This window comes from Eptatretus burgeri, chromosome 2 (genome assembly GCF_056783735.1).
Source record: "Eptatretus burgeri isolate ZD-2024b chromosome 2, Ebu_testis_v1, whole genome shotgun sequence".
NCBI lineage: Eukaryota > Metazoa > Chordata > Myxini > Myxiniformes > Myxinidae > Eptatretus > Eptatretus burgeri.
The window spans coordinates 4,911,638-4,936,446 of record NC_140962.1 but is presented as its reverse complement, the minus strand read 5'-3'; the positions used below and the strand labels follow the sequence as shown (position 1 = coordinate 4,936,446).

Here is a 24,809-nt window from a genome sequence, read left to right as displayed (position 1 = left end):
GGAAGTAGGATGGAGATGGCAAGAGGAGAGTCGCTGTTTGAGGAATGAGGGACAGGATTTGTAGGATGCACGGTGGGGGAAGAGTATGTAGGGGGTTGCAGAGAGGAAGGGGATAACAGCTGAAGCGAACATTAATTGCCATCTGGGATTCTTTACAACTTTCAACATTCTGCAAGAGCAAGAAAGAGAACGAGAGAGTGAGAGAAAGAAAGAAAGAAAGAGTGAGAACAACAGCGAGAGAGTAAGAATGACAGCAACAAACAGAAAATGAGAGCGAGAGCTAAGTCAGGAGAGGAAAGAGAAGAAGGTGAAGGTGAAGGACACGTAGAGACTGAGAAGGTGAGGAAGAGACTGAGAGGGAGAGGAGGAGACTGGGAGGGAGAGGAAGATATTGAGGAAGAGAGGCAGAGACATAGGGAGAGGGACAGAATGAGATGGAGAGACAGAGAATGAGACTGAGACAATGAAACATTGAGACTTAGAATGAAATGAAGAGACTGATATAAAGAGACTTACACCCAGAATGAATTAGAGAGACTGAGAATGAGACCGAGAGACTGAGCTGAGATGAAGAGGAAGGGGTTAACGGCCGGAGGGTTAATGGTCCAATGAAGGATTAACGGCCAAAATATTAGTTTCTCCTTGCTTCCCACAATGGTTAGTATATCTCAATAAACACCTTGTTAGTTTCATCTACTTGAGACAGAAACAAATAGTGATTGACAAAGACTGAGAAAGTCAGAAATAGTGAGACAAAGACAGATCGAAAGACAAAGTGAAAGAGAGATGGAGATCAGAGAGATGAAAAAAGCGACGCAAAATACACATATTCATTTGTTTATGTTGTACATTAATTACTTGTGTTCTGAGTTATTTTCGTTTTCTTTGCAATATAATTTGAAAGAAATTTATCTCAAATAATGTTCACCTTAATGGGGCTCCACTCAATCTCCTGTATTACGTTATTTTACTCAAGGATTTACCAGTCATTAATTAATTGTGTTCAAAACTTCAGGTGAGGTGTGAGTTCAAGCCACCACAAAGCACTTTTATGCCACTTCTCTGACATACCTTGTTCTCCTCAACAAGGCCTTTTATTCGTGCCTGCAACATCTTGTTCTCTTCTCTTTCCTGGATGTTTTCTAATCCTGGTTCCAACTCAAAATCAGCAGTTCCTAAATCTCCTGTGGTGACACCCAAATCTCATTATTCATCTGCATCGACTCAACTCCCATTCTCAAAACAAAACAAAACAACTTTCTAAATCCTTAACACAACTGTTCGATCCCCAAGATGAAACAATGCTCAATCACCATGATGACATACAAGCATCATAAACTGAGTTTTCTCAAACAAGTGTCATCATACGCAGCAAATTTCATTTCTATTTAACTCCCTAATATTTTATAACACAGAAAGCCATCATTCTAATTTTCACCTGTGGAATTATTCACTTTGTCAAAAGTCTCGGGCAGAAATTCAATCGCAAAAGGATTGAGAGGGGTCAGAATCTGGCTCTCAGAGGAGTCACTCTGAACGGAAAATGCTGAAGGGTCACTGGGGTAGGCAAGCAGAAATAAAGGGACACGTGAAGAAAATATGTAAATTAATACAAACAAGCCGAAACCCCGTCACAGGCGGATTCCGTTCCATGAGCCCAATATGACAACCAGTGGCGGCTCTTGTAAGAGCCGGATCCCAGTCGATGTCCTCCATGGCCTTACCTAATGAGGCCTACAAAACGTCCTTGCACACATTTTTGGTGTACACTACTTGTGAAGAAGTCCCCTGATTTGTGCACGTGTCTACTTTGACGTACACCGTGTCAAAACCTCTCAGGTCACAGTACGGAGAAAAACGTGACGCGACCGCGAGGAGGAGCACAAAATTGGTCCTTCAGTATTAATATATAGATGCTTCAGAGTTGAAGGTTGACTATTGCCACTACGTGCGATGCACTCTTACAGGTAGGTATGAAGTTTCTTTCAGTCCAGGTCACAGTCCCGAGAAAAACGTGACGCGACCGCTAGGAAGAGCACAAAATTGGTCCTTCAGTATTAATATATATATATATATATATATATATATATATATATATATATATATATATATCAGTATTAATATATAGATTCTAATAACACTTTACTGTTCAAAGTTGAAAAATATGCCCTCCGGTGGACGATTTTAGGAACTACACAGTCTCCGTGTGATTTATTCTCCTTCACTTTACTGTTCAAAGTTGAAAAATGTGCCCTCTTGGTGGACGATTTCAGGAACTACACCGTTTCCGTGTGATTTATTCTCCTTCACTTTACTGTTCAAAGTTGAAAAATGTGCCCTCCGGTGGACGATTTTAGGAACTACACCGTTTCCGTGTGATTTATTCTCCTTCACTTTACTGTTCAAAGTTGAAAAATGTGCCCTCCGGTGGACGATTTTAGGAACTACACCGTCTCCGTGTGATTTATTCTCCTTCACTTTACTGTTCAAAGTTGAAAAATGTGCCCTCTTGGTGGACAATTTCAGGAACTACACCGTCTCCGTGTAATTTATTCTCCTTCAGTTTACTGTTCAAAGTTGAAAAATGTGCCCTCCGGTAGACGATTTCAGGAACTACACCGTTTCCGTGTGATGATATTGATATATTTATGCTTCAGAGTTGAAGGTTGACTATTGCCACTATGTGCGATGCACTCTTACAGGTATGAAGCTTCTTTCAGTCCAGGTCACAGTACCGAGAAAAACGTGACGCGACCACCAGGAGGAGCACAAAATTGGTCCTTCAGTATTAATATATAGATTAATAATACAAATACATGTAAGATAAGATGTGAATGTTAAGAAAATATAGGAAAGTAATGGGAGGGTGAATAGAAATGGATGGATATGGAATGGAGTGAGTGAATAGGGAAGGTTGGAAAGGTTGAGAAGTTTGGGATGACAAGAGAATGTGGTGGAGGGAAATGAAAAGTGAAAGAAGATATAAAGGAAAATGAAGGACTTAAGACAAATTAAAAGTCAGAAGATAGATGACATGATTAGGGTATGCATATACATACATACCCAACACTGCAGATAGTTTGACCATATTACTGGCACAATATAGCCTACTCTTTTTCATGAGATGTCACAATGTTCTTTATAACATGTATACCACTACCATTTCCCTTCCTCTGCTTCCGTCACTTTGGTCATGCCGTAAGAGTGTCCAGCCAGAAAACATCATTTTGATACTCTCAAGGTTGAACTCTCCAATCAGTCTCTTTTCACAAAGTTATAGTGGCACCTTGGCACCTCGAATGTATGCTCCCCTTCAATCCCCTCACTCACCTCTATCGGCCAAACTACAAACTCTGTTCAAGATAAGGCAGAATGTTTAAACTCAGTATTTGCCTCCAAATTTTTATTAACAAACAAATTCCACCCTGCCCCCATCTTACACCCGAGTACCAACTGTCTATTGGACTTTGTGTCCTTCTCGCTTGAGAAGAGAAAGAGAAAGTTCTGTCCAGCCTCGATCACAATTCTGTGATGGGTCCAGGTCACAACAGTGCCCATGTACTCAAAACCTACTCTGCTACTCTGGCTTTTCCTCTGTCTACGGTACACTTCAGTCTGTCCTCCTTTGGCAGTCTCCCATCTGCACAAAAGTGTGCAAAAACAGAACTAAACAATCACAGTCCAGTAAGCTAGCAAGCAAATACAAGAAAAGTCATGGAATCCACCATTGATGTGGACGTTGAGTTTGTATTGTCCCAGTCACAACTCTGGAAATGCTGCTTCTCCCTCCTTCAGCTATGGTTGGAGTTCTGAAATCTCAAACAAGAAGTTTGGCCCATATTCCTGGACATCTCTCAGGCATTTGACAGAATGGAATCCTGCTTTACTTGCCAAGCAAAATGCCTGCAGCAAAAAGAGGGATCGGAAGAGATTATCCAGCACTCTCTCCTGCAGATCGGGATAAGTGGTTTTTGTTGTTGTTTTTATGATTAGCCAACATTATTTAGTTTAATGTCTGTTGTATTAATTATTGCATAAGGTTGCGGTAGTGTATTAACAAATAACTGTATTAGTTTAGAAGTGCATGGTATAGTAGAGTAGAGTTGATCAGTACATTTTACCACCCAGATATTGGATTAGTCAGTGGGCAGTGCACTTGGCCCATTCTGCAGTAGAGAGTGCTGAATAATATTTCTGAATAATAATCCCCCTTTATACCTATTGGGGAACAAAGAGAATAAAGGAAGATTCTAAACGGTGTGACAAATGTTTGTTATGGGAAGTATCTGGGATAGTAGAAGCAGAGGATAATCTTTGCTGTCGGAAGTACTGTATATATAAATGGAAGAGCTGAGGATTATTTTAGAAAGGTTAAAGGAACAGATAGCTACCTTGCAGGAAGTAACAAAGTATGAACTATTTGAAGATAAAAATTAGTTACAATTGCAGAGGGAGTTTGTATAAGAGATTGGCAGTAGTAAAGGTGAGGTGAGTGCAGGTAGAAGTGAAGTAATGGACAGTGTGGGGTTAGTGTAGACAGAAGTGAGGGTGGGGTGATTTTAGGTAGTGGAGAGGGCAAATCGAGTGAGGGCAGGGGTGAGGGCGGGTAAGGGTAGGGGTAGGAAAGGAAGGGGAGGGTGGGGGAGTAATAGCAGCAAAGGCAGTGGCATCAGTGGATGAATGAAAGCAGTGGTAATGTGGGGGAGAGTAAAGGCATTGGTGAGGGTGGAGCCAGTAAATACAATGCTAAGAGGTAAAGGTGAGTAAATGTCGTGGTGGAAGTATGACAAGTAAAGGTGTTGGCGAGGATGAGGAGATGGAAAGCTGGGTGAGGGTAAGAAAATGGCAAGTAGTGGTGAGGATAAGGCGATGGCAGGTGATGTTGAGCAAGTGGTGATGGCAGGCGGTGATGAGAGTGGAGGTGATGGGAAGTGGTGGTGATGGCAAGCGGTGGTGAGAGTGGAAGTGATAGGAACTGGTGGTGAGTGTTGAGGGCAGGCGGTGGTGAGTGTTGAGGGCAGGCGGTGGTGAGTGCTGAGGGCAGGCGGCGGTGAGTGTTGAGGGCAGGCGGTGGTGAGTGTTGAGGGCAGGCGGTGGTGAGTGTTGAGGGCAGGCGGTGGTGAGTGTTGAGGGCAGGCGGTGGTGAGTGTTGAGGGCAGGCGGTGGTGAGTGTTGAGGGCAGGCGGTGGTGAGTGTTGAGGGCAGGCGGTGGTGAGTGTTGAGGGCAGGCGGTGGTGAGTGTTGAGGGCAGGCGGTGGTGAGTGTTGAGGGCAGGCGGTGGTGAGTGTTGAGGGCAGGCGGTGGTGAGTGTTGAGGGCAGGCGGTGGTGAGTGTTGAGGGCAGGCGGTGGTGAGTGTTGAGGGCAGGCGGTGGTGATGGTTGAGGGCAGGCGGTGGTGAGGGTTGAGGGCAGGCGGTGGTGAGAGTTGAGGGCAGGCGGTGTTGAGAGTTGAGGGCAGGCGGTGTTGAGAGTTGAGGGCAGGCGGTGGTGAGTGTTGAGGGCAGGCGGTGGTGAGTGTTGAGGGCAGGCGGTGGGGAGTGTTGTGGGCAGGCGGCGGTGAGTGTTGAGGGCAGGCGGTGGTGAGTGTTGAGGGCAGGCGGCGGTGAGTGTTGTGGGCAGGCGGCGGTGAGTGTTGAGGGCAGGCGGTGGTGAGTGTTGAGGGCAGGCGGTGGTGAGTGTTGAGGGCAGGCGGTGGTGAGTGTTGAGGGCAGGCGGTGGTGAGTGTTGAGGGCAGGCGGTGGTGAGTGTTGAGGGCAGGCGGTGGTGAGTGTTGAGGGCAGGCGGTGGTGAGTGTTGAGGGCAGGCGGTGGTGAGAGTTGTCGGCAGGCGGTGGTGAGAGTTGAGGGCAGGCGGTGGTGGGAGTTGAGGGCAGGCGGTGGTGGGAGTTGAGGGCAGGCGGTGGTGGGAGTTGAGGGCAGGCGGTGTTGGGAGTTGAGGGCAGGCGGTGGTGCGAGTTGAGGGCAGGCGGTGTTGGGAGTTGAGGGCAGGCGGTGGTGCGAGTTGAGGGCAGGCGGTGGTGCGAGTTGAGGGCAGGCGGTGGTGCGAGTTGAGGGCAGGCGGGGGTGCGAGTTGAGGGCAGGCGGTGGGGCGAGTTGAGGGCAGGCGGTGGTGCGAGTTGAGGGCAGGCGGTGGTGCGAGTTGAGGGCAGGCGGTGGTGCGAGTTGAGGGCAGGCGGTGGTGCGAGTTGAGGGCAGGCGGTGGTGCGAGTTGAGGGCAGGCGGTGGTGCGAGTTGAGGGCAGGCGGTGGTGCGAGTTGAGGGCAGGCGGTGGTGCGAGTTGAGGGCAGGCGGTGGTGCGAGTTGAGGGCAGGCGGTGGTGCGAGTTGAGGGCAGGCGGTGGTGCGAGTTGAGGGCAGGCGGTGGTGCGAGTTGAGGGCAGGCGGTGGTGCGAGTTGAGGGCAGGCGGTGGTGCGAGTTGAGGGCAGGCGGTGGTGCGAGTTGAGGGCAGGCGGTGGTGCGAGTTGAGGGCAGGCAGTGGTGCGAGTTGAGGGCAGGCGGTGGTGCGAGTTGAGGGCAGGCGGTGGTGCGAGTTGAGGGCAGGCGGTGGTGCGAGTTGAGGGCAGGCGGTGGTGAGAGTTGAGGGCAGGCGGTGGTGAGAGTTGAGGGCAGGCGGTGGTGAGAGTTGAGGGCAGGCGGTGGTGAGAGTTGAGGGCAGGCGGTGGTGAGAGTTGAGGGCAGGCGGTGGTGAGAGTTGAGGGCAGGCGGTGGTGAGAGTTGAGGGCAGGCGGTGGTGAGAGTTGAGGGCAGGCGGTGGTGAGAGTTGAGGGCAGGCGGTGGTGAGAGTTGAGGGCAGGCGGTGGTGAGAGTTGAGTGCAGGCGGTGGTGAGAGTGGAGGTGACGGCAAGGAGAGGACAGGTAGAACAGCAAGAAAGGAAAGGCAATAACGGAAAGGCAAGAACCACAGTGGGTAGTGGGAAATACAACAGTAGAGGAGAGGGACACTTGGAGCAAGAATGGCTGAGCGGACGAATGAAGAGCAAGGGAAAGGGGTGAGGGGTAGATAGAATACAGTGGACGAACATGCTGGATAGAAGCTTAAACACAGCCAAGGAGGAGTCCGAAAGTCGAGCAAGAGAGAACTGGGGATGAAACAACAATTCAACAAAAAAAATGGAAAGTTGGGAGAAGGAACAGAAAACACAACTTGGAAAGGAAGGATGAAGGCGGATCGAAAATATGATGAGTATGGGGCGGTTCAAATATCATGTCGTGCCATTTTTGCTAATATCTGACGCCCCCCCCACCCCCATTATGCTCCATAACACCAGACCAAACACCCACTAAGATGTTACATACTAACACTTTAAGATCCCCCCACCCTTTCCTCCAAAGACCAATCTGATTGGTCGGGTCGGTATTCTTGTTCATAACGATAGGCGAATGCTCGGACTGGTGGATCATGTACGGTTTAAACAAATTCACTTTTAAATCGCTCATCGTCCGACTTGTTTGGGTTCGGGTTACTTCATTTAGGTGATTTTTTTTATTTTTTATGACATCACAGTGTGCAGGTAAATGCAATGAGTGCAGAAAGTGGTCATATGTTGGTCTACGACAAATAAAAAATGAATTATAGCATAAATAAGAAGTAAAATCGATTATTTTAAACACAGTTTACCCATTAAATAAGTTAAGGAATCGTCAAAATATGGTCAGAATCCGTTTCCTCGACAAAAAGTATCGTAGAATGTATTTTAAGTTATTAATTTATCCTTTAAAATAATATTCAAATTTGCCTCTGACAATCCAGAGTTGATATTCTCTGTATTAACTTGGCTGTAGTTTGTGTGACATTTCTACAGTCGAGCTCAACCGTCCACAATATGACGTCACAGAGCGATGAAAGTTATCATGTAACATCGCTTTTATCTCCCTCTTTTTACATGTGTCTAACTCTTAAACACCTTTCGTAAATTCGTCCAGAAGTGTTTTTTTTAAAGCTAATACAAATGTTTTAAAGTTCTACTCTGCATTAAAAAACTCACATCTTGGAACCAAATTCACGTTTATCATTTTTCTTTCTTCTTTCTTTTTTTTTTTTTGCCTTACGTGACACCATCTGAAAAAGAGCATCATGAAAGGTAACGAGACAAAGAAAACATGGAGAGTTTTTAATGTTAATTTGAGCAGATAGTTTTAAGGCACAGGTTGATTTTCTTACAATAAAATCTTCATCTGAAGTTTTCTTCACATTTGTTATAAATTCACCTGCACACTCTGAAATACAGAAAAAAAGCATCACTTGTTTTTTCAGGGATAGTAGATAGTAGAACATCAACAAAGATTAACTGCAAAAAAGAGCATTTAACATTTGTATTTTAACACACCATAACAGCAGGTTGATATTTGATAGATTTAAAATGATAGCATTATCTCATCAATTTTTTTTGAGAAAAATATATAAAAATAATCAGGCATCATTAAAAAAAAAGCTTAGAAAGAACAAAACACCAACAAAGAGAGAGGTAATAAGGTTCAACATAATGTAAATGTGAGAAAACTGGAACAAACCTGAAAAATAACACTCACCGGAAACTGGTGCGAGAGATGGTTCCTGGTCGAGGGCCGTCGATATTTGCTCCTTTCTTTCCGTACCCACTTCAGGCTCACATATTTCCTGCTGCCCCACAACGTTCTCCTGCTGCTTGTCCAACACACCATCCTTCCCAACTACTCCCTCTTCTGCAAGTCTTGCCTTTACTCCAAACTCATCCACAGATACCCTTTCTTCATCCTCTTCCTCCTCCTCATCCTCTTCATCCACTTCCTCCTCCTCAACCACAACCTTTTCATTCAGATGTGTCACAATCACATCCTCCCCTTCTTCCACCTTTTCTTTATTGCATTTGTTTCTCTTTGAACTGTTCACAGAAGCTTGCCACCTGAACAAAGTTTAACAAACATTACATAAAAAGTAAAGTACTGCAATTTGTTAGAGAGAAAAATCATACAATTTAGAAAAAAAATACCAATCTTCTCTCTCTACCTCTACTTCGGACAAAAACAAAAATGGAAACACTTGGGTAATTGAGGGACACCAAGCAACAGCTTCCACAGATGTGGCCCATGTGTTAATTAAGCAAATAACATCCCAGCATGCTTATGGTCATGTATAAAAATGCTGCACAGGCCTGGTTTCCTAGAAATATGGCTAGCATGGCTGCAAGAGGAGACCCATCCCCCCCCCCACCACAATTCCCTCATCCACAGAGGATGTGTGGTCACACAATAGTTTGATGAGCATGACATTGATGTTAAACATATGTCATGGCCTTCTCAGTCACCATATCTGAACTCAATCGAGCATTTATGGGATATTCTGGAACGTTGTCTGAGACAGTGTTTTCCACATCCATCAAACAGGTTTGAGTTTATTGACTTTTTCATGGAAGAATGGTGCCACATCCCTCCTGCAGAATTCCAGACACTGGTGGACTCCATGCCATGGAGCATCCAGGCCGTTCTGGCTGCACGTGGTGGCCCAACACCCTATTAAGTGACTTTACATTGGTACTTCCATTTTTTTGTCCGCTACCTGTATATATTACTTACAAGTATGTATCTGTGAAGTCAAAATCAACAGCAATTATAACATGCACAAAAGCTGTTTTGGGAAATTTGAATTTGAAGGTATGGCACGAAGCATCTGATTTTAAGCCCTTTAGAGTGTAACTGTATCGCTGCTGGGGTGTCCTTTCACCAAAGGGCTCTGGGATGTGACCAGCCTTATGTGACCAGTGTGATATGATTTTTTTTTTAAATTATCCAAATTTATGGTTTGGGGCTGACAAGGAAGGGTGGAAGAGAAATGGAAAAATCCTTTCGTTTCTTGTTGAAGCACCACCGTCTCTCTCCACCTATTCACGTTCCCCAACATTTGTGGGGTATACGTTCCAGAAAAATGCTGCGAATGTTGAATCCACAAAGGTTGGAGAATTGTTTCAATGGGAAAAAGGCAGATAGGTTCCTGGCGAGTCATGGTTCATAAGGGAAAATCACCAATTCCCGTGAAAAACCACGAATATGCCAGCATAACCCGCAAATATGTGAAGGACAGGGTCGCGAATGCAGAAGGAGGTCACCTTTTATGAACCATGAATACGTGGGGTTTGTGAATAGTGGAACTGTGAATGTTGGGGTCATCGAATATGCTCCACCTATAACTTTTTCTCCAATTTCCATCTAATTTGGGTCATTTTCTGGATCTATTCTTTTGGAACACATTTCTTATAAAAATAGGTCTTCTACTGTGGTTGTCATTTGTCATTATGGTATTTTTCTCCAGTGTTTGACAATTGGGGTGTCAATTATAATTGAAAGAAAGTTTGTATTCATGAGAGTCAATCATATTTGGAGTGGGAATTTCAAACCAACTTTCCTGCTCTTGGTTAATGGTGTTTTAAAAATAAATATAACAACTTCCCTGTTAAAATGGTAATTTGTTCATTAAAACCCAACTGTATTTGAAGGATTAATCAAGCTGCTATACGAATTTTGATGCTTTCAAACAAGGCAATGGATGAGAAGAAAGTTTTTGAGAGATGAGCAATTAATTTGTCATGCATCTCCTTGCAGAGTACAAGCAATTCAAATGGGGCTTGTATGTTTGTTATGGGGCAATTTCCTTTTTTTAGTCATTTCCATAATTCAAACAATAATTTTTGAGATAATACCAGAGGATCTATTTTCACTTCTTCATCCTTTGACATTTACATGTACAAGTGTAGTTCGACTGAAAGTGATATATTTACACACCAAGAATGACAGAGAGACTCAAGTGACCAACACAGGAAGACTTCCTCTATGAAAGGCTCTCACTCAGATTACCAAATCAAATTTGTTACAGTACGTTATTCATGAATTACCGGGCTGGAAAGATGGCCAAGAGGTACGCAGACTCGCCTCTGAGCTGTCTAGCCTGGATTCAAATCCTAACCCAGCTATAAACCGTCATCCCGGTGTTTCACAGGCAGAGCGATTCATCAATGTGTGTGCTGTCCCTCGGATGGACGTTAAACTGGGCATCCCGTCTGCCGGCATTAGTTGGTGGACGGCATTAGTTGGTGGACGGCATTAATTGGTGGACGGCATTAGTTGGTGGACGTTAAAGGTCCCACGGTCTCCTTCGAGAAGAGCTATCGCCACGACACAAAACAAATTACAAATTCCTGGTCTAACCTACAGCGGGCACTGCATCAGTAGCACAGACACACTCCCAGCAATGATGCAACCAGGAGCCACAGACTGCATATGAAATGAATAAATGAATGAAAATGAATGAATGGATTACCTGAGAAGAAAATACTTCAGATTAGATTTTCTTTTCTTCTTTCCCCTTTTTAACATTTCACTCTGCAACATCAACAAAGATGTTACATTTCACGTCGCTGGCCAAACATTTCCCCTCAAAAACAAAGTCTATAAAAGGGTGGCGCAAATAATCGTCATCCTATCAAATGCATATTTAGCCAAGAGTCGATTACGAGGTCAGCCTGCAGGTGTCATCATTTCTGGGGAGCATCACTACTGTAACATGGTTAAGATGCAAGTAAACAAATGCTACAATCTTCGTCTTTCCTATTCTTTTATCGATATCCCGTAATTGTAAAAATAAAATCAATTCAGCTTCATCAATAATTATTTGTAGATCTTAACAACCTTGTTCATCTTTTCAGTTTGTATTTAAATTCAATTGAAACTTGCATGAATTTAAGCCAATCAAAAAGATTCATTCAAAGAAAATCTCACAAGTGTGGCGCAAATGTATTTTTACCCCATGACTGCAGTCAAAAGGGAGGATTTAGAAATAATCCCACTCCACCTTTTTGAATCTGATTACTTCAACTACAACTTGTGTGGAATGGAATGTGTGTATGTGTGTATGTGTGTATGTGTGTATGTGTGTATGTGTGTATGTGTGTATGTGTGTATGTGTGTGTGTGTGTATGTGTGTATGTGTGTGTGTATGTGTGTGTGTATGTGTGTGTGTATGTGTGTGTGTGTATGTGTATGTGTATGTGTGTATGTATGTGTATGTGTGTGTGTGTGTGTGTGTGTGTGTGTGTGTGTGTGTGTGTGTATGTGTGTATGTGCGTATGTGTGTGTGTGTGTGTGTGTGTGTGTGTGTGTGTGTGTGTGTGTGTGTGTGTGTGTATATATATATATATATATATATATATATATATATATATATATATATATGTGTGTGTGTGTGTGTGTGTGTGTGTGTGTGTGTGTGTGTGTGTGTGTGTGTGTGTGTGTGTGTGTGTGTGTGTGTGTGTGTGTGTGTGTGTGTGTGTGTGTGTGTGTGTGTGTGTATGTGTGTGTGTGTGTGTGTGTGTGTGTGTGTGTGTGTGTGTGCGTGTGTGTGTGTGTGTGCGTGTGTGTGTGTGTACACACTGAGGGTTGCTTTTCAGGTCACCGTGGTCGATGAAGACGTGAGAATTGTACTTCTGCCCGATTCCACAACAAAAATTCACTTTGATGCAGTTCTTAAAGTGATTTCACATTCACATGAAGTCGTTTCAAATGAAGTCGTAAGCAAAGAAAGTTAAGCTCACAAAATTAATCTTGGATTCAGAAGTGCTGGGTTCAAAGAACCCTCTTAGCTTTCCAGCAAAAACTGTAATTTCACTTCTAAATTATGTGTCAAAGTTGGGGGCTGACCACTCCAAGTCTGGATTCCAACAATTTCTGGACAACATTTGCAAGACAATAAATAACCAATATTCTCTTTGTCAGATCCAAGGAGCACTGCAAATAAGTGATTTACAAGATCAGTACACAGGAATAGCATCAACACAGGAATAGCTTAATCTCAAGTTTGCTGTTCTTTTATATCTTCATAAATGCACATCATGATCATACTTTTGAATTACATTTTCTTTTAGTCTACTATTTTTATTGTCAATATTCTCATGTAAATTTTTTTTTCTTGCATATTATATGACTAGCAGGGTAATAGCAGGTATGAAGATGAGCAGGTACTAACATGTATACACACCACAATCCAAATGGCATACCACTCCAACCTTCACGACACTCTACCCGTGAACACTACAACAATAAAGATGCCTTTATTGTCATTCCACTTCACTGTAACATTACCCAAGTTCGCTGTGCATTTGCCATTGACGCTGCAACCATAACGAACCACCAGGCTGCCTGTACCATCATCTCAATCACAATTACCACAGATGTCCGCCGCAGCTTTTGGAGTAGGAGAGTAGTAAGCACGGTGTACCGATAGCAGACAATTTGAAACTGGACGTTCAAATGTCTAACTTGAAGCGTGAGTGTGCGCTAAGCACCATGTGACATGATATGGCTAACCCTGACGCTCCCTTTAATCGTAGTCCCCATCCAGTGTTCAGCGCAAGTTCGTGCCAGGAGAGTGCAGCCAAAAACCTCTGCGCCATGTTAAGTACAGGGGTCTGTCTCGTGGGTTATCTGGAGGACAAATGACAGCATCTCCATGTCTGTGCCCGTGTGGACGGTGCCGGCGCTGGACACCAATAGGGGTGCGTTAAAACTTACCGTTTCGCCTAACAACACGTTTGATCCACATCCAGGCTCCACCCCTGCCAAATAACTATATACAGTACCTTCAGAAAGTATTCACACCCCTTGACTTTTGTCACATTTTGTTGCGTTTCAGCCTGAATTGAAAAGGAATTAATGTTGAATTTTTGTTACCGATCTACACAAGATACCCAATAATGACAAAGTGGAAATTTTTTAAAAAGAAATTTTCACAAATTAAAAATGAAAAGCTGAATTATCTTGCATCAATAAGTATTCAACCCGTTTGCTATGACACTCCAAATTGAGCTCAGGTGCATCCAATTTCCTTTGATCATCCTAGCGATGTCTCTACAACTTGAATGAAGTCCACCTGAAGGCATTGTAAGGCATATGTTCCAGACATAGAGAGAGATCTTTTCTTGGCTTGGTTGGCGGTATATGGCGAGAGGTAGAACAGAGCCTATGGAGTCGAAGTGGTGGTCCAGAGCTTGCGGAACGGAGTGCTTGTCGAGCGAGTGATTCAGGCACCATACTGAGCGCATTCTTTAGGGCCAAGCCGATAACACATTTATACACGCACGCACGCACGAACACACACTATCTTCTTACATGTTCTGTCCTTTTTTCCATCTTGTCCACTGTGGATGCACAAGAGCAATTGGTGAGGGCAAGTCCCGAACGGCTGTGATTTTCAGAGCGGCCATACTAACATGCACCTCTTTCCAATTTTCTTCTTGCACCTCATCACAACTCAGCCGTTCTCCTCAAATACACACCATAACCATCACCAGTATTTCTGCTCTTTTACCCCTCCTCAGCATTTGGGCTGTGCAGGTTTGTCAACCCCACTTGGTGAGCAAAGAGGTCGAAAACACCGAGTCTTTCTCTTGTCTTCTTTCTAAATCTCGCCTTCTATGGAATGATCTGATGACGCCTGTCTTATTCGTTTAAAAGGAAGATTGTGTAAGTATTAGTATCAGGTTAGCTCTGCATTGTGTCTCCTTTGCTTATTGTATAACTATATTTCTTTTGCCTTACCACACCAATCCTTGCAAGCCCGAGTACACAAATCTTCCCTGTGTAAATAAGCCCATTGCTTGCCTGTGCCACATACCTTTCCTCACGCTTTATTTATTTTAAATAAATGTTCTGTATTCCAATTCAACCAGCTCACAGCGTCCTTTCCTCCATTAATCCAGCATAGTCTCCACATATTGTGAGCCGAGAAGTTTTACCTCACCGAGAGGCTCCACATGTTAGACGGTCCGTACTTGGCAGCTCCACTCGGCTGCACATGATCAGGTAAGATAAGGCCAGTACGCATGAAGGACATGAGCCCCCCTTGATTCTTCCAATCCATCAGGATTGCATGGACCATCAGGCTATCGTCATTGCTGGAGCAGCACATTCAGCACAGGTTTTCACTCGTTTGCGACTCCTCCAATGCAATGACAGGTTTTCAGGTTACAGGCACTGATAGATGCGTCTCGGCTTGCATATGCATGTGCACATACACAAATAATCATACAAGCACAGTAATAGACATACCCAATTTGATCATCTATCACTTCTTCATATCCAGTACATTATAGTAATGTCAAAGAGACAGAAAAACATTTTAAAAAAACAAGGGAGATATAGGGGTGGTGGTGTGGGTGTGGCAGGATGGGAGATTTGAATAACTTTCACTTATTCAAATGAAGAACCTATCCTTTAACGAGCATCTCCACACAAATAACACCAGCAGGTATTGTTGATCTCACCTCATATTTCCTTGTGTTCATTGTATTAGCAGGTTTCTCAAGCATAGCAGCTCTTTTCAAGGACTCATCTGCCAAGGCATCTGCTCCAGTACATTCCAACACATCTTTCTCCCCATCTTCAACTTCTCTCAAACTCACCAATGAATTATGAGTAGATTCAACCTCCAACTCTTTGACCTCAACGTCTTTTATAATTTTACCATGCCTCCCAATCTCTGAATAAGTATCATCGACAACACTATCTTTTAGACCCTTGACACCCCATTCTTTCCCCTCCTTTGATTTATCTCGCCCTTTCTCCAATTCCTCATCTTTCAATTTTTCTTCAGTTGTGGACTTTCTATCATCAATACTGTGACGTCCTCTGTTTCGATTATTTTTAGATTTATCATGGGTCACAGAACGCTGAGAATTGGGAATAGTTGCGTTAAATTTGAGGGACGCACAAGCAAGACTGCGGGGAGTGCCAGAGTCTTTGGTGCTGGCCCCAGGAGCAACATGGTCATTGGCAATGGGAGGGCAGGGGACGTGAGCACTGGGATCAAATGTACAGGGGACAATGGGGCTAGGACTGCTAGTATTAAGGGTGCTGGAGTCATAGGTGCCTAGAGCACCATGCTTATGACCATGGGGCGTTTCTTGGTCGCGGGTTGTGGGCGCTTCGGGGGCACGGGTTGCAGCCGCGTCGGGGGCACGGGTTGCGGGCGCGTCGGGGTCACGGGCTGCGGGCGCGTCGGGGTCACGGGTTGCGGGCGCCTCGGGGTCACGGGCTGCGGGCGCCTCGGGGTCACGGGCTGCGGGCGCGTCGGGGTCACGGGCTGCGGGCGCGTCGGGGTCACGGGCTGCGGGCGCGTCGGGGTCACAGGCTGCGGGCGCGTCGGGGTCACGGGTTGCGGGCGCGTCGGGGTCACGGGGTGCAGGCGCGTCGGGGTCACGGGGTGCGGGGTCACGGGGTGCGGGCGCGTCGGGGTCACGGGTTGCGGGCGCGTCGGGGTCAGGGGGTGCGGGCGCGTCGGGGTCACGGGGTGCGGGCGCGTCGGGGTCACGGGGTGCGGGCGCGTCGGGGTCACGGGCTGCGGGCGCGTCGGGGTCACGGGCTGCGGGCGCGTCGGGGTCACGGGCTGCGGGCGCGTCGGGGTCACGGGCTGCGGGCGCGTCGGGGTCACGGGTTGCGGGCGCCTCGGGGTCACGGGGTACGGGCGCCTCGGGGTCACGGGGTGCGGGCGCCTCGGGGTCACGGGGTGCGGGCGCGTCGGGGTCACGGGGTGCGGGCGCGTCGGTGTCACGGGTTGCGGGCGCGTCGGGGTCACGGGGTGCGGGCGCGTCGGGGTCACGGGTTGCGGGCGCGTCAGGGTCACGGGTCACGAGTGCGTCAGGATCACGGGTGTCGGGCAGGTTGGTGTCACAAGCATCAGATGTGTTGCAATCAGAACCATGAGTTAGATGAAGATTATCAGAGCTGGTGTCAATTGTTTTGGACGTGGGAGATAAATTACAATTGTTGGAAAGAGAAGAACTAATTGTCGGTGCCCCATCTGGAGCAAGCAACCAAGGCCACACTTTAAGAGGAAGTAGATTTGGAAGCTCAGAAGCAACTTGAGCACCGTTTTCTTTGTGGGAGCTTAAGTCTTGCTTTTTATATAACCTGTGCGATAGGGAGAAATAATAGGAGGGGTAACGTGAAAAGGTTAGGTCAAATATTATTTTGAAAAGCTAAACATGTTTGAGAATCTTAAACATTTTGAATATATCAACACACAAAAAATGAGTAAAAAAAAAATTCCCCTCTTCCCCTGCGCCCTCACCATCCACTCCCACCCCCTCTACTCCCCATTCACCATCCAATCCTCTCCCTCCACTCCCATCCCCCTTTCAACCACCCATCCCCCCCTCCCACTCCATATTGGGTTTATGATCAAACTACATTCCCATTAAAAACCGTTCAACAAAAAAATAAAACCAACGTCACCCACAGGGTGACCCGTATCTTGCCAAAAGGTGACCACGTGTGACTTCTTTAAGGTCACACTGAGGTGAACAGAGCTGCTATCCACCAGGAGCGACTCCTTGAGGAATATCTGCCTACGAGAGATTCCGATGAGAATCGTTCTACAGAGTAACCATGAAAAATATGCGTTTCCCTCATAACGTCACCAAATGACGTCATAATGTCTCAAGCTTGACATATCTAGAAAGCACTCATCGAGGTGTTCAATTTGATGTACGACACGATATGGTTCCTAATACTTGAAAATTTGACCTTGGGATCAAATGTTTGACCTCAGGCGCTAACCATGAAGGTCAAGGCCGATCGCCACCAAAAATTAATCAGCTGAGCGCCAGACCATGAACTATATTCCCATGAAGTTTTAAGATGATCCGATCAAAATTACTCAAAAAATAAGGGTTTCGTCGACTCCCCTGATTTGCGACAAAGTGACCTTGACCTTGAAAATTTTATGCGCTGAAAGGGACCTCGATAGGACTGATATGCGAAGTTACAAACATTTCCAATGATAACTGTGCTCTGCAGAGTGATCGATACGTGATTACAGACAAACAAAAAATAATAATAAAAAAAAAATAAACATACAAGCTGACTAACATATCTTGCAAAAACTTCGTTTTGGCAAGATAAAAATAGGTTTCTCCCTTATATTTTTCTCTACACAAAATCTTTTTCAACTTGTATCCATATGGTAAAGTATCCTTACGATAATTCACGGAACGGTGTTTGTTTGTTGGGCTACTCTTCCTGCAGTTCTGGGCAAATTACATCCAGACTTGCTGCAGAGGATCAGCATTACCCCAATTAATGTATTGGAGTGTTTTTATCTTTGCCGGTGGTCTTTGTGGTGTGAGGCGGGGGGTACGGAAATTCTCTATGTAAATGTGTATCATGCAGCGCTACCTCCAGGTGGGGGAGGGTATTACAAGTCTCCACCATTTACAGTGCAGTCTTACTGTCCCCACGTTTTCCAGTGCAGTGAGGTGTTTTGAATTTTAATCAGTAGGTATGTTTTTCCTTCATGCACATAACCCAGGTTATTTATTTTTCCCATACGGAGCTGTCACTTGCCTATACACAGCCCAAATAAAGGTATGCGTCAGAAGAACATGATACATGCTTGTAACAGACCGCCCGTAGGGTGGGTACTCTGCTAGGTAATGTTTTATATGCAAGCTCTTTTTATAAAGCTCAATTTATATATCCATGAACACTATTCCCCCTACCCTCAACTTGTTCAATCAAAAATGGCAGGAAAATCAATAAAGTACATTGTATTCACCTGGTATTGTGCTTTCCAACATCACGTAATGGCTTCTCTCTTTCCTCAAGTAGCTTCATCTGATGACAATATGCAACTGGAAACATACCATAGTCATAAGGATACAAAATACACAAATAACCACATGGATATCAAAACATTTTTCACAACTCTTCACAACTCCCCCAAAACAATCAACGAATTATACAAATCCAAATTCAATTCACAGGATGGTAGGTTTCACAATGAAGTAAATTTATGATGATCACCACTGGTAAATGCTGATTCTATTGAGAGGATGCAAAGATATTTATTGATTTTTAAGTGTTCTCATTAAGTGAATTGAAAATCATATGAATTTTTAATTTTAAAAACAACATGTGTGTATATATATATATATATACATATACATATATACATATACATATATATACATATATATATATATATATATATATATATATATATATATATATATATATACATATATATATATATACACACATATACATATATACATATACATATATATATACATATATATACATATATATATATATATATATATGTATATATATGTATATGTATATATGTATATGTATATATATATATATATACATACATACATACATACATACATACACACATATATGTACATATATGCTGGTCTCCACAATTATTATTCTTCCTTCCTTTTCTGGCTATTTTGCAAATCTTAACTTACAATTTCTCACAACTCTCTCTATAAGGTATACTTGATACACAGTTGTGAACAAAAGTAGATACAAACAAGGAAAATCTGCGAAAATGTATTGAAATTACTTTCCTGAATTGTCCATGACCAATTAAGGGTGTTCAGAAAATGCTGGAATTAGTGCAAAATTGCATGTAAAACACTACACGAAACAACCCGACTCGTTGAAACTTGAAAGAACATCAAGATGCAGAAATTTATTGTTGAAGCCCGAAAAAAAACATGGACACAACGTCAATTTTTTTCTGTTTCGTTGTGGGCGATTGACTCGTAGACTATAGCATGCGTTGTTTGGCCACAATTATGCTAAGATTCAGGTGGAGTTATTTGCAGGCAGATCCCATGTGACATATTCTTGCAGGAATCTCAATTTAATCTTCCAATTTTGTGAATCTGCATGTATAATGTATCATCAATTCTCAATTCAATTTGTACTCTCCACCTGCACCAATATGCTTGTTGTTGTCCTGCTTGTCTTTCCTTTTTCTTTAAGAGTGCATGCGCATGTGTACCTTGTCTACCTATTGTTCTCTCATTCACTATTTGTATATTGGTCTCTCACCCTCTGCAAATGAGTGTCGGAGTCACGGGTTGCGGGCACAAAAATGGACGGCATGCAAAACAAAAATCAAAGAGGCTAATGGCAATACCCATTGTTAGCACCACTCTCCATTACATTTATCCAATTACACAATAATCTGAAAGAAAAGAAAACTCCAACAATTTACCCAGCTTCTCTTCTTGTAACAAAAGATCTGAAGGATCCAAACCCTTCTTTTTCACTTTGTAAAGAGCCAGTCGTGTGAGCCGAAGTGCCAATTGTGACCATCCGCAACGATGCAAGGCTATAGCCAACAGTTCAAAACCCTAAAAACAAAAGTCAAACATAAGTACAAAACAGATAACAATGAAAATGAATAAATACCAAAAATGTCCCAATCATCAATAATTGCAGAAAAGTATGTTTTTTGAGGGAGTTTTTTGTACATACATTGTCGAGACTCGTATGAGAGCAAACACACAACGCATAACAAGGTGGGCAGGAGACAAGAGGGGCGGGAGTGGGAAGGACAAAACAGTGGGGTACAGAGACATAAGGAGATCTGTGGAAGGGAGAGGGATGGGGCAGGTAACATGGGGTATACAAGATGGACATTACAGGGACTTTCAGGAAGGAAAGCAGGGAATTAGAAGGAGGGAGAGTTGGGGTGTATTAACGGGGGTAGAAAAGATCGTGGTTTTGTATGTTGAAATATGACAGAAATAACTTCATTAAAAAGATAATCAATTGTTTACCTGGACAGAACAAAATGAAATGATCGAAAACTGCATGATCATTTGTGTGAACACCTACAGGACATTTCCAAACTAACAGCTCATCACTTCAATCTTACCAGCTATTCCACTGTAAAAATAACCACCGGTGTGTTTCTCTGGATTAGGGCATCACTGCCACCCACGAATGTAGTGCCTGCCAAGTGAGCCACGCGGCCCAGCCATGAGACCGTGCAAGGACACGAGTGAAAATTGGAGGGCAAGGCCCAAATTTGTGAGGACACCAACACAGGCGACGGGAATCTTGGTTGGTAGAACCAATAGTTTAAGCGACAGGCACTTTTGGAAAGCTCCGGGGTAGTTTAAGGTTAATAAATGTTAAGATAGATTGGGAAGTGTACACCACCGCACCATCCATCCCTTCACTCTCGGTGGGCCGCTGGACTCACTGTGGTAAAAAGATCGCTGAAATCTGAGGAGGTCATTCTGAGGCTTAATTGGGCCTCAAGACAGGATGCGAGCTCTCCCTTTTTCCCTTCCAGAAAGGGAACATAGGGGTTGGGAGTAGGCTAGGGTGACTATAGGTTAGCCGGACAGAGACGATAAAGGGGGTTGAGGAGACAAAATTATGAATAAAAATATAAGATGGGGATAAATTTGGATTTTTGCAAACGAAGGGAGTGGGTATGGACAGAGACAGGCAAAGGCGATAGGTTGGAGGGAGACAGTAGGGTAGGTCCGAGCCCGCCTTCAGAGCGGCCGGCACCACCGCACTCCCTCCAGAACGAGACAAGAGGCCGGCTAGTTTCATATACCGGCCTGTTTGTGCTATAGCGGCCCGTTCCGGCCTTGCCCGGCCATGCCTTGTCTGCCTGCCTCTGCCATGACCCCATGCCTGCTACCCTTGTGTCGTGCATTTGCCCCAGTGTCCATCCATTACCATGTGCGCCAGGTGTAGTGTATTTTGCAAAGACTGCCCTGCAGGCAGCGACACCACGGGGACTGCATTGAGCAGCACGTGCACAGTGTTTTGCATCCATCCATCCATCCGCTCATTTTTGTGTTTCTGCATCTCTCCATCCAGTTCACTTCAGGAGCCTGGGACTGCATTGGGCAGCCGGCTACCTTCTTGTGTTCATTCCTGCATTTATTTCACGAGCCAGAGACTGCATTTGGGCAGCCTGGCTCCCTGCTTCAAGGATGGCCTGTGGGATGGTATATGGCATGCCAGATTGGGGTGAGTTGCCTCCAGCAGCTGAAGACATGAAAAAGGTTCAGTGACAGACAACGAGGCCTTTTGAACAGGCCCCGAAGACATCCGACCTTCAGCTGTGGGGGCGCTCACCCTCACAAACCATGACTAACATTTGCCATGCCATTTTTCCCACAGTCCATCAGTCCTGGGCCATGGTTTAGGTTAAGGTTAAGGTAAAATTGTAAAATTATAAGGTTAAGGTAAAATTGTAAATACGTTTTGCTCCCCCTGCATGTTTGTCGTAGCGCCGGCAATTTTAGTTAAGTCGTCTGTACGAGTGAGTTTGTTTAGTTAGTTACACAGCCCATAGGTTATTTACTTTTGGGACACAGATACACCAAATGTCGCACTCAGGGATCCGAAGGTAAATCGTACTAGGGGAGAACTTACACATGAAGGCACACGAAAATTTGACCACTTGGGACAAGTCTGTAAAAAAGGGAGGGGGGTAGTGTTACGGTGGTGGAAATTCACAGAACACCATTCAGGTTCCCGGAAGATCAGTTATTTCGATAAGTGTGTGTTCCAGGTTAGATTTCCCCACCAATGTATAATGGGCATTGCTTGTGTGCTGGGCTGTGAATCTTTGAGGTAGTGTTATTCTTTTCTATCTTTTATTTCAAACAAACAGCATCTCTTCAATGACACCACTACAACCACGCCACCTCCACCACCACCACCAAAGCATCGCAACAACCACACCATCCCCACCACAGCGCCAACCACGACATCTCTACAAACGAAAAGCACACTCCCAGAAATCCACCCGAAGAAGAAAACAAAAGCGACAGTTACAAAAACCAAATGCCCGGAAAAGAGAGACAGCCGATGACTGGGATTTTCCCCCGCGCGCTGGGAAGGGAGGGGCGAACGCCCCGGGGGGCGATAAAAAGACGCGTTCGCTGGCCGAAAAGGCAGTTGAGTTGGTGTGGAGAGTTCGGAGTTGGTGGGAGTTGGGAGTGGAGAGACGCCCCATTGAGAGCTGGAGAGTTTGGAGGTGGGAGTGTTGGAGTGCGGGCAGTTGGTTCACTGGAAGGTTTGCCGACGCAACCAGGAGGCCGGAGTCGAGACCCGTTCACTCCTCCAGCGCGTCGTCGACTAAGCCAGGCCGCAGTGGAGGCCGGACGACCAAGGGAGCCAGTCGGGGGTCTGGGCAAAGACACCGAGGGTCGCCGAACAAGGACCCATCGAGTCACCACGAGGGTGGCCAGGTAGCCCGCCCGGTCTCTCGGAGCCCCTTCAGTCATCCTGACTGAAAAATTATAAAGGCTCACGAGCCCGGTTCTTTCTTTCTTGGGTTTTGCATGAAATCTGTGGTGCCTTGTCCTTAAGTAATGAATTCTGTAAGTGCGTGCTGTAAATGATCTTAGGAATCGGCTGTCGGCTTTGTGCTCATGTCTTTTTCCCCATCCCCCCATTCATTGCATTGCCTGTATGGAAATAAATGTCCATATTGTTTGAATGTCAACCTGCTCGTTGCGTCCCTTCCTCACATTGACTGCCATGGAAAGTTCGGGATATTAGCTGGCTGATTATCAAGCCGATAAAATGTACATCTGGTCCGACGGGACTTGGCGATATAAAACCGCTCAGCAATCACATACGGAACGAGCTGATTAAGGCCCGTCACATTTGGCACGGCGGCCGTAGGGTCTACAAAATCTACGGCCATGAGCAATTATAGGGCGGCCGCAGTATTTCCACGGTCACACAATGTAGCAGTCACATATGTTTTTATTTTTCGGGGAGCCGCACGGGGTATTTAGAAATTGTGGAAACCAAAAACGTGGGGGTGCCGTACGGTCTTTGATTTGATGTCGCACGGTGACCTTAGGGCGTCCCTGTGGCGGCCATATAATTTTCAGGGCAGACGCAAGGTAGCCTCAAGGTGCCCGCAAGGCGACCGCAGGGGGCCCTAAGGCAAACGTGTGGCCAGACGGACGGTAACGAGTGGGTATATATACCAGTTCTTTTTTTTACTGAAATAAAAACATAACAGTTCGGAATATAGCAGTATATATATATATATATATATATATATATATATATATATATATATATATATATATATATATATATATATATATATATATATAACTGAATACACTATAACTATAATATATATATAACTGAATATACCAGTTCGGAGTATAGGCAAACACCGATACTCCGATCTCAAGCGGTAGCGAAAAGTGGACGCACGGTCGACGCAGACTGCCACGGAGGCCGTACGTAGGACGCACAGCGGGCGTAGGGGAACCGTTCGTCGACCCTGCGTTGCCCGCAGGTCGTCACACAGACCGCAAGGCCACCAAACGTTGAACACAGGGACGCCTTAGGACTACCCTACGGCGACCGTGGAAATAGTGTGGCCGCCGTAATTTTTTGGGGGTTGGCAAAATTCATTTTTCATTGATAAGAGCCTACGGCAGCCGCACGAATAACGCAAGCCCACCATACGCCCTGCGTACGGTCGACGTGGAACACATCTACATCACAGCTTAGCTTGTCGAATTGCTTCGGCCAACGTAGAAATGAAAAAAGTTATAACTCCGCGCTATAATTCCACGGCGACCCCTACAGCCTGTAGAAGATAGCCATACGGCGTAGGGCCACCCTGAGGCCACCTCAGAAACTCTGCAGCCGCCTCACGTTTCTGTCAATTCAGGGGGGGTACGGCCGCCGTATCCTAGCCGTAGACAAATGTGACTTAGGCCAAAGCGGTTCGTTTTTGTGCAGGCCCCGTCGAGGTATAAACTCCCGGTATCTCTGTCTGCGCGAATAATTAGGCACATCGACAATTCGGCGATCAACCATTTAGCGCGTGGACAGAGGGATTGGCTGGTTTATGGTGTGTTAAAAACACCCGTAGATGCGTTTCGGCATTGATCCGGAAGCTAGGACGAGATTGCGCCTTCGGTGGGCGTGCGCGGCCACAATTAGGCTAAGGCGGTCGTCCGCACGCCGAAC

At 45.1% G+C, this 24,809-nt stretch overlaps 1 protein-coding gene across 1 annotated transcript in view; it reads right to left on the bottom strand.

Moving 5' to 3' along the window:
• LOC147031295 (uncharacterized) overlaps positions 1-24,809 on the bottom strand; it is a 120,306-nt gene that overhangs the window by 42,389 nt on the left and 53,108 nt on the right. The window contains exons 12-20 of the mRNA XM_085871925.1: positions 20,038-20,176; positions 18,577-18,652; positions 15,287-16,931; positions 11,290-11,351; positions 8,529-8,881; positions 8,161-8,216; positions 7,985-8,058; positions 1,439-1,557; positions 1,072-1,184 (exon numbers count right to left, since the gene is read on the bottom strand). Of these exons, the coding sequence (XP_085728051.1) occupies positions 1,072-1,184; positions 1,439-1,557; positions 7,985-8,058; positions 8,161-8,216; positions 8,529-8,881; positions 11,290-11,351; positions 15,287-16,931; positions 18,577-18,652; positions 20,038-20,176 (2,637 nt within the window). The remainder of the gene's footprint in view (positions 1-1,071; positions 1,185-1,438; positions 1,558-7,984; positions 8,059-8,160; positions 8,217-8,528; positions 8,882-11,289; positions 11,352-15,286; positions 16,932-18,576; positions 18,653-20,037; positions 20,177-24,809) is intronic.